The 23,658-nt window shown below is 36.1% G+C and overlaps 1 protein-coding gene across 18 annotated transcripts in view; it reads left to right on the top strand.

The window, feature by feature from the left end:
- Positions 1–23,658, top strand: part of EPB41 (erythrocyte membrane protein band 4.1) — a 171,959-nt gene that overhangs the window by 129,418 nt on the left and 18,883 nt on the right. For 8 of the 18 annotated variants that reach the window (XM_081055616.1, XM_081055614.1, XM_081055612.1 and 5 more), the window contains 2 exons: positions 534–596; positions 5,143–5,319. In XM_081055616.1, coding sequence (XP_080911742.1) covers positions 534–596; positions 5,143–5,319 — 240 coding nt within the window. Of the gene's footprint in view, positions 1–533; positions 597–5,142; positions 5,320–7,090; positions 7,142–7,523; positions 9,811–23,658 lie in introns of those variants that run through there. The other 10 variants (XM_081055617.1, XM_081055618.1, XM_081055619.1 and 7 more) reach the window with 7 other exon arrangements.

Here is a 23,658-nt window from a genome sequence, read left to right as displayed (position 1 = left end):
AGTGGGATGAATCCGTTCTTACTGATTAGACTATTGAATGATCATGTATAAAATGCCCACAGATCTTTCTTATGAAAGGTATGAGAGACGTACATACTGCCATATTACTAAGTATAAAATATGTCCAAACAGCTAAATAGTGTTTTAAAATATTTCTCAATTCCATGGAACATGGATGTTCAAAGCTTCTTAAAGTCTTGTATATTTTAAGGTAACCCTCAAACAACTCAATTTCAAAAATGAACATGAAACAGCTTGTTATGTAAGAAGCCAATGAAGCCAGGAGCACTGTCTATTTAAATAACATCATCACATTCTTCCATCGTTCATGAACAAGGTCATCCATTTTCCAGCGGTAATCGTGTCCTCTGTGTCTTCTTGTGGTTCTGTGACCATTTCATGTTGGCATCTGCTGCGCTGTGGACATTTGATTTTAAATATTTTTTTAGTTTGCCAATTTGCAGTTTTTTTCCCGCAAGAACAACATTTTAATTTTTTATGCTTTTCTGTTTTTCCCTCTTTCATTTTCACAGAAAAAGAGAGAGAAACTAGATGGTGAAAACATTTATATCAGACATAGCAATTTAATGTTGGAGGTTTGTATGAACTTGAAGCTTACTTCAGTTGGTTGCCTGTAACCTTCTGCATTCTTTTCTGATCCCCCTTTCTTCTTTCTGTGCTGCATTTGGTTTTGCATGCCATTGCATGAAAGAATTTTAGGTTTAAAATGCTTTTGCATGTGGGTAAACATGAAGATATGCAACCATTTCTCCTTCTGACTTTTTAGTTTCCATCTCTCACACTTATCTGAAAAATATATGATTGGAACTAGCTCTGCCTCTCATGGTTCCATTGTAGAAAATTCTACATCACTGTTAAAAAAAATTCCTTGAATTTTCCAAGAGTATAAACTCCTGTACGTCTCAAGCATCAAAATTTTCATCTTCTAATCTGAGAGTGTAGAAAAGTAAGAAAAATTATTACTTCAATTCAAAATGGGCTTAAAATATTGGGGATATCAGAAAATAACAGGACAGTCGGAGGAAACAAAGTTAAGATACAAGAAGGAAAGAAGGGAGCCTAGCATTAATGAGTAGTTGGTGAGATAATATGAGATAGTTTAATCAAAAAACAGGTCTGTAGGTATGAAATTATTACTTTAAATGAGAAAATTGAGGCTTAGAGAAATTAAGTAATTTCCCTATGGTCACAGAGCTATTAAATTTGGAAAGGCAGGATTGAGTTAGGGTCTATCTAACTCTGTTAAACTACACTTTTTTTTTTCCCCATTCAGAAATAGCAACATACTATAAGGTCATTTTTCCCATTACATTCAACATTGGTGAGATTTTTACCAGTGTTATATTGTATACTTTATCTAGTTTTGGGCTCCACATTGGATAGGGAAATATAAAACTAGTTAGAAGATATGGGGAATGCTATGAAGGAAAAATAAGGAAACTGGAATTATTCTGTGTGGAAAACACTGAGGTCACGTTACTTTACACATCAGAAAAACTGTTATATAAAAGTTGAAGACTAGATTATTTTACAGTTCCACTCAGGACAGAGCCAAAAGAAATGACCACAAACTCTGATGTCAGGGATTTAATTTAGATACAAAAGAAATATATAGGAAGGCGATAAACATGGTTCCTGCCTTCAGGAAGCTTATAGTGTGGGGAAGTGAGAAGGAGAGAAACAGTAAGCAAGTAGTGATAAAATGATTACAGTTGTTGTAAAAGCTATGAAGGAAATAAACCCTATGCCGTGTTAATAAAAGGAATCTACTCTGAATAAGATGGAGAGGGAAGTTCTCTCTGAAGAGATAACATTTTAGCTAAGACCTGAAAGTTGAACAAATACTAAATGTAGCAAATATTATTAAACTGGAAGTTTGAAGAAACTTTTTTTTAGATATATCTCTGGTTTAAGGTAATGGCTCCTAAATTGCTTAACCTCGTCTTATTCTTTGTCAAAACATATATTTTGAGTGCCTGCTATGTATAAGGTACTTTAATAAAAGTAATACAAACTTTGGCCAGCCTTCATTAACCATGTTCTGTGTGGTGCATTTACCTTATGTAACAGGAGGTTTTCCAAGGCTAGACCCTAGAATATGTCAAACTTGGCAACTAGATCTCTTTGCTTTAGCCCATAACTGAAACTAGACCTGAATGGTTCCACTTCTGAGATTAGGAAGAATAACAGATGTCAGTTGATCTCCTCGTACTCAGCAATGTAACATCTCCCGATTCCAAACGTGCCCATTTATTTCTAGTCTATGTTTAATGCTTCCTCTGAACTGGAAACTGCAGTACCAATCATATATTTGACATTTGTTCCATGAGGTGTTATGGCTTCTGAGACTCATAAAATCCCTGTGTGTGATGTGTTTGACCCCAGCATTTCACTGACAGCCATGTGAGGGGATTTCTACTAAGTGTGTGTTTGAAAATTAAAACTACTAACTACCTTTTGATAATATTTTATATTTAATGATGTGTTTGGTTTGATTGCTGCTAAAATTATAATATGATAGGCATCAAAAAGTGTCTAACCTGAAAACAGCCAAAGAAATTTGGCTAATCATCATTGTGTAGTTATTACGAAAGTTTGGGTTTCTTTTTTTCCTCCTAAGGAAGTTCTCTCAAGTTATCTGTCACTCTAGCAGGTTTTTTGTTTTTTTTTTAAGCATCCCTCCTCTCCCTTCTCCTACCCTACCCCCACTAATGCTTTGTTCTGGCACAAATAAGGTCGAGTTCATTTTTAGATTTACCACCTCCTCCTCCATCTCCCAGAGGGAACCTGTAGCAAGTGTCTATGACAGATTCTATTTGGAACAGGTCCCTTTGAGATCTTAATTTTACTCTGTGCCCCCACAGGTTTCTAACAGAGCCAGCTAGGAAGGATGGAGAAAGCTCCCTTAGAAGCCACTGATGTTATTGAAAACACTTATTTTCTCAGGTTCCAAGCCGAACAAATGTTAGGCAAGACAAGTAACAAATCACGTCTCTCATGTTAAGAGAGGCTAACCTAAGAGTTATTGCTTTGTCAGAGCATCTCTTGCGCATTTTTGGTTTGCTCTACTCACACTTTTAACTCCCCCCCAAAATGTTAAGTTGTTCTTGGCCCAAGCAGATGTCATTTCCAGTCAGGAGGTGGGTCACAGGGCCTTCCATGCCTCGTGGGTCTCAGTTTCTCAGCCTACTACTGAGTCTTTGACTGAGCTTGTTCATGCTTCTTCTTTAGTTAGTAAACATGCTTTTCTTGCTTTTAGCTAGAACAAAAGTACAAACTGTTGTTTCCCCATGGTGAAGCCCATATATATTCATGAGCTATACTCACATTTCATTCCAGCAAGCAAAAAGTCCTCTTATGGGGGAGCTACAGGATTGCGCTTTGTATGTTCATTTTTTTATTGAATGATTGCAAAGCAAATATACATGGTTCATTCTTGCAAATATAAAAAGAATGGACTATTAAATGAATTTACTGAATGAATATCTCCAGAATCAAAATTGTGTCACGTGCTTCACTGATTCTTTTTCTCATGCTATTTTCCCTTTGACATTGCTTTTGGGGGGGGGGGGAAATGATGTAGCTTATGCCTAAATTGCTCAAGAAAAAAAAACTTTTTAACCAAATTTTTATTTAAATGACTTCCAGTTGTTGTTTTTTTGTTTTGTTTTTTCCCAAAATGAGGCTCTTTCCCACAGAGCCAAAAAAAAAAAAAAGGACTAATCCCAAAATTCACACAGCATATTAGGAGATATATTTAGTACTATGCTTTTCTTGGATAACAGAGCTGTCTTGATATATAATAAACACAGAATTTTTAGCAGTCATCAAGTGACGGTCTCCCACATATTTTGATCTCAAGCCTAGATCTTTTGAGCTTTTTTCAGAGAAGTATGTTGGACAAAGAACATTGAGTTTTTGTCTTCAAGTTGTATTTCCCAGATTATTTCTGGCCAAGTTTCCCTTTTGAAAGTTGTTATATATCTCCTGTTACATAAACCTGAATATTCTCATATTATTTCTAGCTGTATTAACCTTAGGTTTGATCATTTATCCCTAGAATATCCCCGTTCAGAGCTTACCTCTAATTGTCCAGTATGCAAGTCTGCTAGAACAGTTGTTATTTTAAATTGTTGAGGAGATACATAGGGTATGTGATGAACTCTTGTTAAATCACTCCTGACTCATTAAAGGTTACTAGAAGAAGGTCCTTATTTTGAATTGTATGAAGAAATGAACTGAAGCTGTGAAGTGATAGAAAGTATAAGGCTTTTAGTTTGTGTAAATAGTATTGGCAAGGAACAAAAGCCATTGTATTACATATCCCTGAACAGTTATTCAGAGATAGTAACAACCTACTCTGGAGGCTTGAGCCAAGAATTTCAGTAATTTTTTTTTTTTTTTAATAATCTTGGATCCAATCACTTTCTCCCAGAGGAATAAGTCTTGTTTTATTTTTAATTATAGCTGACATACTATAATAGTTTCATAGTGATTCAACATTTACATACCAGCAATATACTCTTATATAAAGAAAGGGCTACTCCTGTTTACCAAAAACCAACCACAGCCACCTAGTAATAAGAAAGCAAAACTATCTCCGGGTAGAAATAGAGGGATACTAAACAGCTGCAACTCACCAACACAAGGCAGCCAATGGTAGGAGTTGAATCCTTCACCATGTTTTTTATTTAACAGTTTCTCTTTATCTGTTGCAATCTCCATCCTGCCTGAGCTGGGCCTAACTTAGTTCATGTCAAGTTGAGGCTAATTGAGTTGTGGGAGTATCTTCTTTGGATGAGGAGTTGGAGATCTAGCAATTTGTCATAATGGGAAGAAGAGTTGTGAAATTAAGGAGTGAGCTCTTTATGGGTTAAGAGCGATGGAGTTATGATGCTTCACTGCTTCCAAGAAAAGCACCTTGTTTAAAAAAAAAAAAAAAAGCAAGCAAATATACCACGTTGTATATTTACAATTTGAATGCAATTTATAAATTAATAATATCTATCCTGGATGTGGTGTGTTTTCTGCCAGTGCCCGTAGACTGTGATGGGCCTCCCCCTTGGTGTGTTTTTTCCCATGAGTACTCATTGTTTTGCATCTTTGTCCTTTCAACTATAGGATTTAGACAAAAGTCAAGAAGAGATCAAAAAACATCATGCCAGCATCAGTGAGCTGAAAAAGAACTTCATGGAATCGGTACCAGAGCCACGGCCTAGTGAATGGGATAAACGCTTATCCACTCACTCCCCATTCCGAACACTTAACATCAATGGCCAAATCCCCACAGGAGAAGGAGTGAGTACTTTGTCCAGTGACCAACTGTGAGAATGAGTGAAATAAATGTTTTTTGTATGTTAACGTTCTGTATCTGAGAGGAAGTTAAGAGCTGAAATTTAGCTTTGGTGCCTCACCAATTCATTGCAGCTTTAAGGCATTGATCAAACACTTGTTTTTTTAAGTCATGGGGACTACCCAGTCAAATTATGGGAGTCACTTAGAGCTACCCGTGGATGATTTAGGGTCTGAGAACTCTCTCTGCAGCTGCATGCTGCTGCTGGTGTGTGTTTACAAATTGACCGTAAGCCAGTGGAACTTTATGTTCAAACTATGCCTTCAGGGACCAGAGAGTTTACTAAATTTAGTAAGGTCAAAATTGGAAAGGGATAAGCATTTTTTAAAAACTTTATTTGAACATTTGCACAACTTAGAAATGTCTGGAATGGTTGACCACAATTACGTAATAAACCAAGGAGGCCCCTAAGCCAGAGAATGCAGAATACCAAGTGATAATGATTGTATTGCAATTATAGTAAAACTATTGATTTAGTTTTATCTTTATGATGACATCAAACTTTTAATATACTGTTTTGTAACATAGTCACTGTTATAGGAAGCCAGAGATACTTTTCAGGGGCTGTTCTTTTTCGATTATTGTTGTCATTATCTATTGCAGAAATCCTACACCTAACTAAATAAATCTGTGTAATGAGAATATCTTAAAAGTTACCTTTAGCATGTATTCAGAAATTCTTTACTTAATCTTTAGTCTGTCAGGTTAAATATTTATATAAATAGTCACAATGACTCAGTGAGTGATTATAATGATTTTTTAATTATGTGCTAACTTTTCCCCCAAAGCAATAGCAATTCCAGTTAAGAAAGGTGAAGTGATGTCTTAATAGTTTAAACACATTTGTTTTTCTATTCAGAATTTATGGTAAACTATCCAACTTAATGTTTAGTTTCTGGAACTGGAGAAGAAAATAAAAGTTGATTCACAAAGGGTACTTTTTATATTTTTCAACATGTGATTAAAATTGGCTAACAATTCTCCAAATAGAGTTGAACCAGTTTCACCCAGTAAGGGTGAAGAATTCCTGAATGATGGGCAGCTAAATCGAGTTACCATGGATGATGGAATGCAGTTTTTCCTATTCACTGTCCTCTCAGTCTCCCTGCCCTTGTATGCTTGGATGTTAGTTTTGTATTCTAAATGTAGAGAATGTCCCCTGAACTGAGAACAATGACTTTTTTTCTCATGGAGAAAATACCTGTTGCTATCTCACCTGATAACTGCATATTTTCTAGAAGTTTTCTTTTTGACGGTGCAAATAATAAAAGATGCTCAACTACTTTGAAAAAGTAACTTAGTGTTCTCTTGGATGAGGTTTGGAAAATGTCCATCAGTCTCCATTTCCAGAAAATATTTTATATCTTAATAGAAACCCTTCAGAAACTATCTCAGGGCTGGTTTTGGGATTGACTATGTCATTCTGTGGACTTGAAAGAAATGACTCTTTATAAATTAAATTAGATCAGTGGGGAGTACTTGAGCAAATTTAGCTCTATGCTTGTGTATATTACCCCTCTGAATGAATAATGGAATAAATATGGACTGTACTATGATAACCTTTTATATAGGGTAATGCCACTTTCTGGCATATCTTACTTTTTCTTTAATAATTGGAACAATATTTCTGTTCTCTGGGGATACCTCTTCCACCTTTGACAGCATTATTGTTGCATTGCAAAGCAACTGAATTTTATGTAATTTGTGTATGACCAGGTGAAGAAAACTTCTATCCTTCTCTCGGAAAGAAAGGTTGGTGGGCCAGAGGTAAAGCTGCTGTTATGACTCGTGCTGCTCCATCAGAATTTGCTCTTGTCATGGCATTAAGCAGATAATCCCCCCAGAATCGAACAGCAGCTGCTGAGTAATTTTTTTTTTCTTTCGGCTATTCTAGTCAATTCACACTCACTGCCTTTTGACCTAACACATAACATTTCCACTGCTGCAGCTTTTGCAGCTTTCAATTTGCTTATTTCAGCGCATGGCTGGTTGAAAAGCTGCATGAAGATATAAATATATATTCAGAGAGAAAATGAATTTAATTGTACCCTGTTCTTTTTATGTTGTCTTTCTTCTCCCCTTTACTTTCTTTGAAAAATCATTATAATTTTGCATCCTTTCTTTTCCGTTTTTCTTTTTTGCTGACCAGTCCCCCAGCTACTTTCTCCCTGATACATATCACTTAGGGGTGTGCAAAGAACCAGTGTCGCACTTCCAAACTGATCCAAGAAGGCTGGCTCACCTGAGAGAACTTAGAGCCAAGTTTTTCCTTTCATAGATAACATTTCCCTTGACTGGATGGCAGAGTACAGAAATTGTGTGTGTGCGGGGGGAATGTCAAAAGTGGACAATTGGAAAAAAGAAATTTTTCTTAAAAGTGTCAAAAGTATTTGCTTAACGTGATGTATAAACCTTCATGGTGGTCATTATTATTTTTAATCATGATTCTGAGAAGGGGGAGGGGAGCTTGCAATTGTTAAGATTTATGGGTTTGAGGGTTTTGTTTTTCTTTTTTGGTAGACCCTGAAGGCACACATAAACTTTTATACTTTTTTTCTTTGCGATCTTTAAAATGTATAGGGTTAAGATTTTTAGAGCAAAAGCTAATTGCCATGTTGAATGAACTGTTACAATTTTTTAAATCTATATGAAGAGACATGGGGGTAACTTTTATATTCTGCCATTCTATTTGTAATAAAAGTAAACTTTTCTGATGGCAAGAAGAATTCTTCATTATTGGATTTGCCCAACTGATCTAAGAAAAATTGGTAGCACCAAAACAATGAAAAGTGACCCAAAATTCATATGTGAATGTCCTTGAAGAAAGAATAAATACTATAAGGAAATCCAGTGATTCCTTGAACTTCCAGGACTTCTAGTGTTCATTCATTCAAAAAATTATCTATTGAGTAACCTACCGTGTTCTAGAAATTTTGTCGGGATAAATTGCCAAAGTAAAGGGAAATAGTGTCCAAAACATCTTAAATCCTTTGCACATCCCCAAGTATCATTTTTGAGCATTTTTCCATCTGTCATTTTGTTCATCTTTCTCTGTCTTTCTTGATCTTCTACCATGAAAGCAGACACAGGAACGTGCTCTGTTAGTGCAGGATGAAGAGAAAAGTAAAAGGCAAGAGAGATCTACTGAAAGAACCTTGCCCCAGCAAGAAAATGAAGAAATTCTTCCCAAGGTTTCTATTCCAATCCCCGAGGATCACAAGTCTTTCAAAAAGTGCCACCTCTACTCTAGTACTTTTCCATCTCCTCGTATTCCTTTCATGATGTCTTTTTTTGTGGTTCTTGCATTGGCTGTTTGGTGGTTGGTCTTTCTGTGATCGGAAAACAGGGTGCTCACCTGAAATGTCAAGACTAAAACCATTGAACTTTGGTCGTTGGCTCCTACCATGTTATCTCCTGTATGATGCTCTCTGATCTTGATAGATCACTGTCCTAGTGAAGTTCTTATGATCATTTTTCTGTCAATAAAATGTTACTGTTTGTAGAATATGTATCACGGGTTATAAAGGAGTAGGAATGGATTGCCCAAGCCAGCTTTCCTCCCTGAAGTTTAACAATTTTAGAGAAATCAGATCTAAGCATATGACAGGTCAGTACTTTCCCCCAAAAGCTTTAACTCTTATCCTGCATGTTCTTATTGTTTATTGTTGCCATGTCCTCCTCTCCACGGTTTCACACAAAGCAGGATACTCTGTAGAAATATTCAGTGGAATATTTTCCTTATCTTCTATAGTCATTTGTGTGGCATGGGCCCTGTAGTTTAAGAAAACGATTCAACTTGCTAACCTTTCAAAAGCCTTAAAATGATAACGTTTTAATCTATGAATCCAACACCACTTCTTCTCTTGAGACATCAAACCAGTGTATATAAAGGCCTTTTTTGGAAAAGGGCTTTTGACTTCTGTGGCCTTCTTATGTGTATTTCTGAGATGTACAGGGACAGAAACCTTTATCCTGCCTAGTGTATAGACGATATCTGCAAAGGTTAAATGCCATCTTTTTACAAGTAGGATGTTGATGGTTTAAGAAAAATGGTGCTGGTGCCCTGAGCCTCCAGCCAGGGCTGAATTTCCCAGACTACTCTACCCATCATTAAAAGTCCTGGAATACAGATTTATTCAAAATCTGTATGTAAACATACCCTTCTTTGAATTAAAATATTGTGTTAACTTCTTTATGACTTAAATATTTATATTGCTAGAAGCAATATGTAGCCATTATGGTAAGCTTAAAATATATATTGATACAGTTTGTTTTTCTGATACACTTTAGACATGCTTATTCTTAAATTGTGTTGAAATCAATTGTTTTTAATTGATGGCCTTGTGAGCTAAAGTTCTGTCTTGACAAGTATGTGTCCTCTGTTTGCATGTTGATTTTTAAGGCTTTCCTGAAGTAAATATGTGTCCTCTTTTCACAATTCGGATGTCTAATCTGTTATTTTTAAACTTGGTATTAATGAAATCTTGCCTGTAGCTTGCTTTTTATGGCACTTGAATGTACTAATATAGATGATTTGATTAATGTCTCAAATATTTGTTTGGAAATCTGAGTTTCATGGGGCTATCAAACTGAGATTATTGTACTTTGTTTTACTCCTCAATGCCTTTTAGTTGATGAAACTTCTAAACAAGACTTTTTGTTTTTAAGATGATGGCTTTTTATATCCGAGAGAGAGAGAGAGAACAGTAAAGCCAAGAATCTTTTGTCCTTCAACATCCCCACTATTGTTTTATTGTCTCTGTAGACATGTAGAAATAATTCCCTGGTATTCCTGAAAACTGCTGTTCTGTCATTATAGGCTTTCCCCAAAAAATGGGATAAGAAGCAAGGAATGGGTTAAACTTTAAAATCTGGTATGAGTGTGTATCTTTCATGTCACAGGCTATGTCTATTTACAACAAATATTTTGTAATTAAGCATGTTTATTGATTCACTCATAATAAGAAAAAGGAGACCTCAAGTCAACATGAAATATCGCAAAGCAATTCTCTAACACAGAAAGTGATCGTCGTAAGTACTCCCCTTTACATGTGAAATAGGAATATAAGCAGTTTCCTTATGAAATAACAAACAAAACGATAGCATTTGGTTAGATTCTTTTTTCAAGGAACGAGGAAGGAAATCTTAGAATTTTACTGATACTTTTATAACTGTTTCAGATTATATTTCCAGTTTTCATCTCTGTACACAGCTTTTTATTAATTACTATTGTAAACTTCACCTTGACTTTTGTTTCCCTTTGTATCAGAGTTATTCCAAGTCTATTAAAAGTCTAGTATAGTAAGCCAACAATACTTTTTACTTTTCTGAAGTAAGCAGGAGTCCTCAGAGATCCTTACTGATGGTCAGAGGAGAAGGGCCAAAACTCTACTGGACTAAGCTGGCCAGTACAGGCTCAAAAGATACACCCATCACAGTTATTAGAGGAGCAATACTGGACATTACAGCCTTGTATTACCTAAAGTTAATATGCTGATATTTGTAACCTAAAGCTGTAAATAGTCTTGGTTTCCTTCTCACACCTCATTTCATTCTCAACAACCATAGACAGATCCAAATAACTGTGTATTGGTTTCATGCTGGCTGAGTTTCTTAATGGCAAGTTGATAAGTAAAAAACAATTTGGACAAAAGTTATTCATACAGACCAGTAAAAATTCTTGGGGTTTTGCCTTGGTTTTGCTATTAATCATTTCTAGGATAACTCTGAGAAGTTAATTTAACTACATGGTGCCCAGATTTCTACCTAGTAACGTAGAGACAAACCTACCTCATGAGAATGAACCTGTAAATTATTCCAGGAACCAGAAGCTCTGGTTATTGTTTAATTCTTGGTCTTTTAGGGACTGGAATTTTTAGATGGAAACTGAAAAACAAACACATTAACTTCTTGGAATTTTTTATTTAAAAGTAAGCAATTAAATAGTTGTGTTTATTTCCTCCTGCTCCTTATTGGTATTTGAACAAGCACTTAAAACTATTAAAGTTAAAAAATGTCTTTCCAAATTCATTATACTCTTAAGCAAGTCATCTTATCTATGTGGTACATACTTAGCGTGGACCATACTTGAAAATAAAGCCAGCATCAATATTTTGAACCTATCTTTTCGCCATTTTCTTATACTGATGCTTGGTGTATGAAGGAGATTCAGTTTGTATGGGTCAGTTTTACTACGCGTTTACATCTTTGGTAAAAGTTTTGAAGGACAAATGATATTGACTCTGTGAACTAAGCTTTGACTGGGATAATCCGTGGACTAGATTTCCAGTTGTCATTCTAAATCCTTGAATATTTCTTTCTATTATTCACTTTTACTCTGAAATTTCTGTGGATATAAGCCAATTCCCTTTCTCGCACATTCCTAAGTCACTTCCGTAATACTTTCTGTAGAGAACCATCTAGGACACACAAGGCAGTTGAGGTTTGGTTATTTTTTTAGAAAGCATTACCAGTCAAAGTTTATGTTGGGGCTTTACGCAGTGATCACGCATTCTCGGAAGGAAGACAGAGCATTCAAAAATAATATGAGACACTTTCTCATTGTTGCTTTTTTTCTTCTTCTTTTTTTGCTAATGGTATTGGGTGTAGTAAAGATATACAGAACTTCTCTACAGAGTTTCTTTCCCTTTTATTCTTCTTCATAGAAATTATAAAATCCCAACTTTTTTTTTTACAGCATTCTCTACCACATTGAGAAAGACTAGTCTATTGTTTCTTTTATAAATAGACATTTTGCCCTTTTTTTTTTAATCGTGCTCAAACTTCCCCTGTGGTTTGTCTCCATTTCTAGTACCAAAATTACAATTCCTTATTCTAGATCATACATGGCACGTGGGATAACTTGATCTACTCTCTCTACACCGCAGTGGATAGTTTTAGTAAGTCTGCTCTCACTTCTGTGGCTCTTACCCCTCATGCCTTAGGATCTCCTTTTTACTGCAACAGAACACGATGCAAAAAGAAACGAATTGGTTTGGACCCAGGAATGGGCACCTAAAATAGTTAAGGTATGGCTGTTAAAGTTAAGAAGCCTTATAAGGTGAGGCTGGAAGAGGAAGGAGGATGGCGGTGATCAGCAATCACAAATTCATGAAGTATTTCATTTTGTAAATGAAACTCCTATCATACAGAACTTGAAAGACAAAAAGAGAAAGTAATTTATTATTCCCATCGATGGAAAATACAGACTAAAAGCTAAATAACTTTAATAATAGCCTAACTAAATGTATAATGACAGACTGTTGAGGAAACATGCTTTAGGAATGCTTTTTCTAATCTTTTGGGATTGATATCCTAGAGGGCAGCCCTCTCCTTTATCATAGTTACAATTCTGTTTGGGGTAAATAATAGAATAAATATGACATTTCAAAGATTAAAGGGGAGTGGGGAGGCAAAGAGTCCCAACTATCTCTTCAGATCCCCCCAAATCAATAAAGGATGCAGTTTAGTCTCCTTTTCTCTCTACTGTATCTTTAAAGAAGAGCCTTCCTTATGTATGAGATCCTATCTCAACAAAACACAGAATAAAAATTAAGGGGAAAACATGGTTACTGCTATCCATTTATTTATTCATTGCCCACTAGGGCAATGAATTGTAGTGTTGCAAAGAGGCAGCATTATCGGGACTTTAGGATCCAACTCCTCTCCACTACAAAGCTTGAGTCTTCTGTACAGTATTGTTTAGAGATTCAGAGACCAGGTGGCCTCCCAGCATGTGATTAAATATCTCCCAAGATATAGCACATTATATCTTTGGACATCTCTGATTGATTGTATATAAATCATTCTTATATTAAGCCAAAATCTGTTTCCCTATAGTTTTCACTTCTTGGTCCTGAATATATGCATTCTGAAGAATTTTCTATCTTCCCCATTATAAGGTCTTCACCTAGTTAGAAGTAACCCCCATGTTGGAATTTGTCACAGTTTTTGCTTTCAGATAATTTACCAGCTTATATCCAGATCTGTCCTAGTCTTTCTCCTAACATGTTATCTTTCTGCTTTCTTCCTTTCTTTTTCTAGCTTTCTTTGTTTTATCAGCTCTTTTTCTTTCTGGCTCTGTTGCCCCTAGATTGCTTCCCTGTGGTTCATTTAGTTTTATGTCTCTACCCAGTGACTTGCCCTCCCTAAAAGGACATTTTGAAATTCCTGAGAACCCCAGCTTCTTCCTACATAACATAGGCACTTGGGATTTTATGTTTTAGATCAAAGAACGGGGGTGGGATAGTTAGTAGCTTTAGAAACTTCTTATAGCCCAGAATCTGTTGACAGGATAGTATCACTGTTATAATTTGAAGAAGCATACCACCAGAGCCTGCATTCTAAGCTTGCTTCCTTCCCTGATAGCCTGACTAACCTTTACATACTTTAGCCCCCCAAGATTTGATTTATGTCAGTGTGGTATGATAAAATTATGGACACTTACTTTCTGTTTCACATTCCGATTATGATTTAGATCCCCACCAGAAAAAAAAGTATTAAAAAATTGAAATGTATTAATTCACTTCTTTTAGTTTGTGCCTGTCTTCTCAAAACTGTGAAATTCTCAAAGGTGAGAGGCCTTGTTTTATTCACTCTGTTTGCCAGTCTCTGAATCTCAGATATATAACAAATAATTGCTAAATTGAATTAAATGATTAGTCACAAATGGTAATGGATAGACTCTAACTTTACACTTAGAATCTCTTGTATTGGGACACAAATGTGTGCCAAATTAATCAGCATATGCCCAGTCAGTACATACAGGTAGCCCAAAAAAACCATGTATGACCCAGTAGCCACTGTCTCTTTTTAGTCCTATAGAGTGGTCCCTGGTTTATTCAAAGAATCTACGTATACCTCTATGATAGGTGTCAGTTTCTCTTGTTAATGTCTTGTAATTTGGTTCAGTTAAAAGCTCTTATCCATTAACCACAGGTAATAATCAACTAATTTCACTATAGAACACATCGAGACTGGGGTTCCTATCTGTATGTATAAATTCATCTTGGAGTGTGCTCCCACAAAGGGAACCAGTTATTTGACAGTTTGTGTTTATCTAAATTCCATTGCAGAGAGCAAGCAGTTTGATGCATTTGTCTTGTGTTTTACATGATACAAAAGTATCAAACTCTTGTGATGTCAAGAGTTTTATAGATCAGAGAGATCAGGGGTTGGCAAACGTTTTCTGTCAAGGACGAGATGATAAATGTTTTAGGCTTTGCAGGTCCTACAGTCTGTCATAACTACTCAGCTTTGCCATTGTGCAGTGAAAGCAGCATAGACAATAAGGAAACAAATGAACATGAATGTGTGCCAATCCAGCTTTACTTATGGACACAGAAATTTGAATTATATAAGTTTTATGTGTCACTAAATATTTTTCTATTTTTCCCCCTAACCATTTAAAACTATAAAACTATTCTCAGCTCATAGCCATACAGAAACAAGGAGAAGGCTGGATTTGACTTGCTGGCTGTGGTTTGCTGACCCCTGATACAGGTCTAGAGAACCAGAGAACTGATTAATTACATTTTCTGCCTTTGAACTGTTTTCAAGAGCTGTAGTTGTGACTTTACCATCTTCATTCAATGTTGAAGTATGTTTTATCTTGTTTATGGTTAGAAATAGAAAACAAAAGGCAAGGCATTTGTTTCTGTTTATCTGGCCATCAGAGTACATCTGAAGTATAATCTAAAATTCTGTAAACACCACAGCACCCCTGCCTTTGTCAGTTTTCCAGATTGTTCTTTGTTAACAGTGTTTTTAACATCAGTGATGATTCCAGGTAACTCCTTTGTTTTGTTTGTTTTTTTAAAGCCCTATCTCCATTTTCCCCTAAGCAATAAAGAAACAATTACCAAATTCACCTTCTCTTTAGCCAAGTTTTAGAGATATCTAACAAACATTGTAAAGAAAGTGAAATGATTTTCACTCTGAACTTTTAGTACACCTTCGTATTTTGAACAGTTGTATAATTGTGAGGGTGGGTGTCTAAGGAAAACATTTTAGAATGATTCGTCTTTCAAAACAAAGACTTTTGTCGGAGAAGAATTCCCCAGTAGAGGGCCTAATAGGGTAGTGTTTACCAATAAGTCAGAATAAAATAAAGTTAATATCCTTTCGTAAGCATCTTTGCTCCCTAGTTGATATGGTTGTGTTCTAAAGGATTCCTTGAGCTGTAATTAGCTTTGGGAGGTGCCTTCTAATAAATCCCTAAACCTGTGTTCCTTTCACTTCCCTGGTCCAAGATCCTTCAGTTCTGATACTCGGTTGAATAAATTGTTTATCCATTTAGCAGTTCAGCAAGATATTTATTTAAGCCTAAAGAAATCTGCTAAGAACTTGTCTTTTGGAACAACTTCTTTGATATTTTTATGTTATTTGCTCTGTTAATATGTAAATTTATCATGAATAAATCTTATTGCAAATCTGATTCTGGTTGATACTAGTCATTAAGGAAATAGTAATGCTATACATAGACAGGCCCAGTACAAATTAAAAAAATAAATAAATGAAAGGAAAAGGAACCTTTGCTTCAGTAGATCAAGACATCCTGTCAGCCAGTCTTTCCAGAAAAGTTTTCTTGGTTTTCCATACTTTTACTTTTCTCTGTGGCCCAGTAATTGTCTTTTGCTCAGTCCTAAAACAGAAATAACCTATTGGCATGTGTTCCATTCTCAGAATATTAATATTTTACGTATGCTTGTACTTCATTTATTTATACCGTTTTAAAAACAACCTTTTTTCTAGCCAATTTAATTAGTCACTGCAACACATGTAATTGCCACATCTGTTAGAAGCATTTTTAATATGCTGAATTTGTCTTTTGTTTTTTTTAAAGCACTTTACAATTAGTGGTTATTAAAACCATTCAGTATTGCCACTCTGATCATATTGAAGAGTAAAGAATAGAGTGGGTGTGGAAATGTGGGTGTGGAGAGCTTGCTCATGTAATGTGGAATTAACAGAAAGTATATGTCTTACTTCACCTTGGATAAACCTTATCTGTTATCTTACTCTCACAGTTCTAGATTCTATTGTGTTATCCTTGTGATTACTTAAAACCAACACTCTACATTTTGAAGTGGTCTGTTTGCTAGCTCCAAGTACGTACTTTGTGGCCATGTCTGAGTAATATAAAAATTTTGTAGTGTTTCTCCAAAGCCACATTCCTTTTAGGAATTTGTTGAAAATGTTAACATGGGAAGCCGTTTTCATTATTATAGGATTTTAGTTATAATAGTTTTAAAACTATTGTAAAATTAATAATAGTTTTCTGTTGTATTTAATTCTATAGAATCAAGATACTATTATCTAGATATCAAATTGAGGCCTAATATTTTTCTTAAGTGCTTATTATGGCTTTAATCATTTTTTGAATTGGGACTTCTGAGAAATCCTGCCAAATATATTTAATTGTGTTCCATACTAAATGATCAGAGTTTTTGTACTGGTTATAGCCTCTTCCTCCTCATCTCCATCTCTCCACCGCAACCCTTCTTGGTATAATGAAGTAAAATTGACCAACCAAAGGATTCTGGGCTCCTAGATATGTTTAGTATAACCTTTAATATTTGCTCAATCACTTTGACTTCTATAGCTCTGTTCAAGTTTGAGAACACTCATTTGATCTGTGGAGTCCTTGCTGGTGAGTGCAGTGTTAAGGCAAAATTTTCTATTACCTAATAGTTAAAATTTTGCATCAGGCACTACTTTTGAAGCTGTTTGCTTTTATATTCACGTATTCTGGGGATAATCTAATAACAGCACTGTTTAGGAAACTATAAAAACTATACTTGAAGGATAATTGTCACTGGCAAATTCCATTTTCTGGCTTTTGTGAAAGGCTGCATTATGGATTGGTTTTCCATAAGAAATTTTACCACCTGTGATTTAATTAAGGCCGACATCTTCCTAAATAAGCTCCTTTATCCAGATGTAATCTTTCTATGCCAGAGAATAGCAACGGACCATGACAATGACTCAAGTTTCATGGAGAAGCAAGTGAGCACTCAACAAGGATGTATTACTAGCTAGAGAGCAATAGCATACAAACTTTATTTTTCAAAATAAAGTGGGGGAGGGTATAGCCAAGAGCGAAAATTGAGAATGAAGAGACATGTATTGCACGATAAAGAACAGCACACTAGAGAGGAAAGATAGAATTTTTAAACCATCTTTTGCTGGCCACATGGTTACTCTGTTGTTAGTTTATCCCCATGTTGAGTGTTTGTGATTCTAATGTCCTTTTTTAAACCACTAGTTGGCCTCAGTTTTCCACCAAAAGTGTACCAAAGCTATTATTTATGAGGCTTTTGGGGGCAATGGGCCTGGGGATGTTTTTTGTTTGTTTTTGGTAATTTTTGTTCTTCATTTCTTTCCTTTTTTGGCTGAAGAATGGGCTACTGCTGCCTGACTTGTCATCTTTATATGCTGTTTACACATGGCTTTTACAAAAGAAGCCATTACCACATCTGATTTATCTTTTATTGCAAGTGCCCATTTAAAAGCATTTGTTTTAATTTAACAAATTTTTTAGAAAAATTCACCAGGTTAATGTTCCTAATGATTACTATACAACCAAGGGAAACACTGATATTATTAACTTTTCAAACTAGGAGTAAGATTACAAATATTAATATGACATAAGTTTTGTTTTTTAGAGCTTTTCCCGAAGGCATTTAAAGCAATTCTTTGCTGAGACGTAAACTTGCCATGTTTCGTTAAAGAGAAGAATGTAGAAACAGAGCACTCGCAATTAATTGATCTTATCAGGATTGGATTGTACATTTTTTAGTTTGCATGTTGCAGAACTTTTGGGGGTATTATTTAAATACGTTGTTGATAATTTAAGTGACTGTAATATTTATTGTTTACTTTAGTTAAGAACCAGGAGCTGGACTCTTCTGCTGGGTATCTTCCTTCTGTGCTTAGCAAGATAACCTCGATTCCTGCTGGTTCTTGGGCACTTGCAGTGCAAAGCATGTCTTACTGGGTTTGCAAAACAAGGGTAATGTGCTGTATGGGTGTATGTGTGTCCGTGCACACCCCTCCCGCTCAATCCCGCTGTCACCTTCTCACCCCCTTTTTCTTTTCTTTTGTTTTTTTTTAAAGATTTTATTGGGGAAGGGGAACAGGACTTTATTGGGGAACAGTGTGTACTTCCAGGACTTTTTTTTTTTTCCAAGTCAAGTTGTTGTGCTTTCAATCTTAGTTGTGGAGGGTGCCGTTCAGCTTCAAGTTGTTGTCCTTTCAGTCTTAGTTGTGGAGGGCACAGCTCAGCTCCAGATCCAGTTGCCGTTGCTAGTTGCAGGGGGCACAGCCCACCATCCCTTGTGGGAGTCGACATCCTTGTGGGTTGTCCCTTGTGGGAACCAGCAACCTTGTGATTGAGAGGATGCGCTCCAACCAACTGAGCCATCCAGGAGCTCAGTGGCAGCTCAGCTCAAGGGGCGGTGTTCAATCTTAGTTGCAAGGGGGCGCTGCCCACCATCCCTTGAGGGACTCGAGGAGTTGAACTGGCAACCTTGTGGATGAGAGCTCACTAGCCCATGTGGGGATCGAACCGGCAGCCTTCGGAGTTAGGAGCATGGAGCTCTAACCACCTGAGCCACAGGGCCGGCCCCTCACCCCCTTTTTCTTATCAAAACGTATTTTTTTAAATTATACAAATTTTATTAAGTCTAACAAATCCCCAATTTACCTTTTTCTGAGATATAGAAACACTGATAAAAATGTATTAACTTTCCTTGAGGTGTTTGCATTTCAACAGGCCACAAAGTCATTGCAAAGATGATGATGACGTGGCAGAATTGATGGCATCATTAAGCAGTATTTACAAGGCCAGTAGTAACTCTCAGTTTTCTTGATAGGATGGCAAAATAGAATGAAGGGAATGTGAAAATTAGTGGTAGTTTAATAGATGTGGTGGATTTAGGGTTCCTTTGTGTAAAGTGACTACAGAGGTAATATGCTCAAGCTCAGACTCTCTTTATGCAAAATTTAGTAATTTCAGGAAGCAAAATCTTCAGGTAGTAACATAAAGATATGCTTTGAGTTTGGAAACAGCAATAAGTCTATTAAGCTTTAAAATGGTTGTAAATTTTGTGACTAATCAGAAATGTTCTTCCTGTTTTCTTTCTTAACAGACAGTGTGTTTCTCAAAACTATTAAAAGTTGCCTATCCAGTGTTCTTCATGAGGCTCTTGGCTCAGGAGTATTTACTAAATATCTCCATAGTGTACCTATTAATATTTTAATTCTTATGTTCTATATCACAATTTCTTTCTTCAAAGTTCTGCCTGGTAATGTTCTCTAAAATCTAATGAGAAACCTGGCTGAGAACTGACTAAGCTGGAAAGAAGTACAGCTTTTGTTAAATCGTAGACTTGGGCCACATCGGGTTCTCAAGACACACTTCATGTAAGGACTAGATGTCTTTATTGCTCTGGATCTGTGTTTCTTTGCAAAAAGTAATATTTTAAGAAATAGAGTCCAACGACGAGTAATATTTAGTTTTTGCCTCGCCCTTCATTTTGAGCACTCTATGCAATTAGCCCTCACAATAGCTACTCAGGTAGATAGTGATGCTCTTGCTTTATGTGATAAAAATGGGGCTCAGAGAGGTTCAGAGACCTGCCCAAGAACAAGTGAGAAGTGGAGCCAGAACCCAGGTCTTCGATGTTTCAGTCTGGTGACATGCTATTATGCCACAGCTGTCTCCTAAATCTTAGTCCCCAAAGGAAAATGTGAAAGTTATGGAGAGTGAATTAAAGAGATTGAAATTTGTGAGACACTAACGATTTATAAAACTAGGTATTAAAAATGACTCTTGAAGATCCTGAAGCCACTAATTCATTGATTTATTAATACTGGACTCCACTTGCCTTGCCTTAAATCCCCCAGGTTGAGTCATGCAGCATGTCCCAGAACCTAAAATAGGATCTCTCTCAGTCCGTAGGAACCAGAAGATGGAAATGAGAAATGAAGCCTTGCCTATTGTTGAGACAGAAGCTCTCAGGGCTTTTGTTGGGCTCTGGAGAATCTGGTTCCTGGTATTAGAACATTCAATAAAAAGATTTGAACTCTTTAGAAGATCATAGTAGTTTCCTTTACATATTTATGTTTAGATAGATCAATAGTTTAAATTCCCATTAAGTCAAACCTCAAGCACAGGGTCAGAAGAAAATTAGATTGGTATCCAAAAACACCATCATCAAACCAAATCACATTTTGTAACTCTAATAATTATTTGTTCTTCATCAAAGAAAGTATTTTTGGTATTCTGTGTTTCAGCCCCTAGTATATTTATGTAAATGTGAAACCTGTTGATTTAGAGTGGAGTCTTTGAGACTGTTAAAGTGAGGCAGGCCAGGGTATTTATGTAATTTAGTAAAAAAAAATTCTATTTTGGTCTTGTTGGACTATGAAAATTCCTTTTTCTTTATTTTCTTTATTTTTTTTTTAAAGATTTTATTGGGGAAGGGGAACAGGACTTTATTGGGGAACAGTGTGTACTTCCAGAACTTTTTTTTTTCCAAGTCAAGTTGTTCTCTTTTCAGTCTTAGTTGTGGAGGGCGCAGCTCAGTGCCAAGTCCAGTTGCTGTTAGTTCAGTTGCCGTTGTTCAATCTTAGTCCCACCATCCCTTGTGGGAGTCTAACCGGCAACCTTGTGGTTGAGAGGATGCGCTCCAACCAACTGAGCCATCCGGCAGCTCAGCTCAAGGTGCTGTGTTCAATCTTAGTTATAGGGGGGCAGCCCACCATCCCTTGCGGGACTTGAGAAATTGAACTGGCAACCTTGTGGTTGAGAGCCCACTGGCCCATGTGGGAATTGAACCGGCAGCCTTCGGAGTTAGGAGCACGGAACTCTAACCGCCTGAGACACCGGGCTGGCCCGAAAATTCCTTTTTCAACCATCATTTGTGTTTCCTACTTCTCAATTTAGTCAAATTTATTTAAAAAAAAAAGTCACCTTAGCATGTTAATGGCCTTCCCTTAAAATTTATCTTATATAATTTCAGCAAGTAAGAAAACCCATATTTATTAATTTGTTTATAATATCCATTTGAACATAATTTTTTTTCAGGTATTTGATTTGAAAGATTAATCTCTGAAAATATTAAATAGAATATGAGGAGATAGTATTTTTTTGAAAACTTAAGATTATCCATTGATTCCAAGACTCTTTTTCAATGTTAGCTTTATAACTGGCATGACTGTGTTTTCTTCTTTCTTTCAAGATTTTTCTGTCGGCTGTCTAATTCTGCTTGTGGTGGACTCGATAACATTGCTGACTGGTTCATTTTAGTGCTTAGTATAACATTATAATACCTGAGAAGGCACAAAAAATAACAAGACACCATAATTAAGTATAATAAAGCTCTGATAAAGGTTTGCCTTCTCCCCAAGTTTCCACCATTGCCACAACCACGACGTGGCACTGAGTTTATTACGCAAACATATTTTTCTGACGTCTGTACATATCACTGTCAGTATCTTTATTCAGCTAAACCTGAGTTCACTTTCAGCAAATCTAAGTACCCTGGACATGGGATCATGTCTTTCTTTCATTAGCCCAGAATCACCTACAAGAGGTTTGTGCTCTGAGATTGGCAATTAAACAACTGTTTATTGAATTTGACTAATTCATTTTAAAGTCTATACTTGATTTCAGTAAAACAAGATCTTTCAGCCTGAGGTACAAAGCACTCGGCCAAATATATATATATAATTCCCATGTGAGGTATAATAGTGTTGGTCTATAACATAGATCACTAATGTGGAGTTATTGTTCAGATCAAGTTTTGGGATACTTTGATCTTTAATATTTTATATTCTCAGTTGCTACCATGACTTTGGCAAGAGTGATAATTTTAAGTATCTTTACTGTTTCAGAGGCAGGTTATCTAATAAGAAAATTTACTGGGGCCGGCCTGGTGTTCTCAGGAGGTTGGAGCTCCGTGCTCCTAACTCCGAAGGCTGCCGGTTCGATCCCCACATGGGCCAGTGGGCTCTCAACCACAAGGTTGCCAGTTCAATTCCTCAAGTCCCGCAAGGGATGGTGGGCTGCGCCCCCTGCAACTAGCAATGGCAACCTGACCTGGAACTGAGCTGCGTCCTCCACAACTAAGACTGAAAAGACAGCAACTTGAAGTTGAATGGCACCCTCCACAACTAAGATTGAAAGGACAACAACTTGACTTGGAAAAATGTCCTGAAACTACACACTGTTCCCCTTCCCCAATAAAAATCTTTAAAAAAAAAAAAAGAAAAAGAAAATTTACTAAGGAAATAAATCACAGACAACCATATTTTTATTTACATTCCTGAGAATGTCCCTGCCATCTCTAAATTAGAAAACATTAAACAAAATATAATGAGGCTGCACCTTAAGTTTGAGCTATTTGTTTTCAGAATCCACTCACTAAATTACTGAGGTTTTATGTTCTCCTTTAAAAAAGAATTTTTATACTATTTACCACTTACTGACATTTCTCTTCATTCTTTCCATTAACTACTTTTTCTTTTAGGAAACTGTTAAGGTTTATTTTTAACTGTTTTTAAAGGCTTGAGGACATGAAGTATTCATCAGCACTTCCTTCATAAATTGTTTACCAGACTCTTCAGGTGTTAACAAATCATTTCATTATGAAACCAGATACAAAAGCTTGCATAAAATAACTTAATAACATTTTTGATTTAAAAAGCACTACATATTTATTTTAGAAATGTTAGGAAGTACAGAAAAACACAAAGAAATTAAATTATTTGCAATCCTACCACTAGTGACGTTTTAGTATACCTTAAGGTCTTTTTGGTATGTGTAATTATACACATAGGAAAATCTGATGATTTTTAAAATGGATAAGAAATAAAACATAGCACATTATCCAGAGGAGGGTTAAGTCTTTGAAGTTAGCATTTTTGCCTCTTTCCTCATTCCAATGTCTAATCATGGTCCTCAGATGAAAGTGCTTCCCTGACGTCACATGGCAAGGCTGGCAGTGGGGCTGCTGGTGTTCACTCGGTCCTTATCTGCCTGCCCAGACATTTAATATATAGAAAGATAACAATGAAACAATAGCAGGTTTTTTTCTTCTTTTGGACAGAAAAAAAGGATCTGTTTTTGTATTGTTACCCAAAGGTAAAATTGGTCTTCACTAAGCAGGGAACAAATAATCAAATGTGTTGGGGGGAAATTACTATGTAGGCCCTCCAGAAAAAAAACTTATATGGCTCTTGCTTATGCAGCAAAATTTTAGAAAGCTTTTCAGGATTCA

This window comes from Rhinolophus hipposideros (assembly GCF_964194185.1).
Source record: "Rhinolophus hipposideros genome assembly, chromosome: 8".
Lineage (NCBI taxonomy): Eukaryota > Metazoa > Chordata > Mammalia > Chiroptera > Rhinolophidae > Rhinolophus > Rhinolophus hipposideros.
The sequence above is the reverse complement of the archived record's forward strand: the minus strand, read 5'-3'. Positions and strand labels throughout refer to the sequence as shown.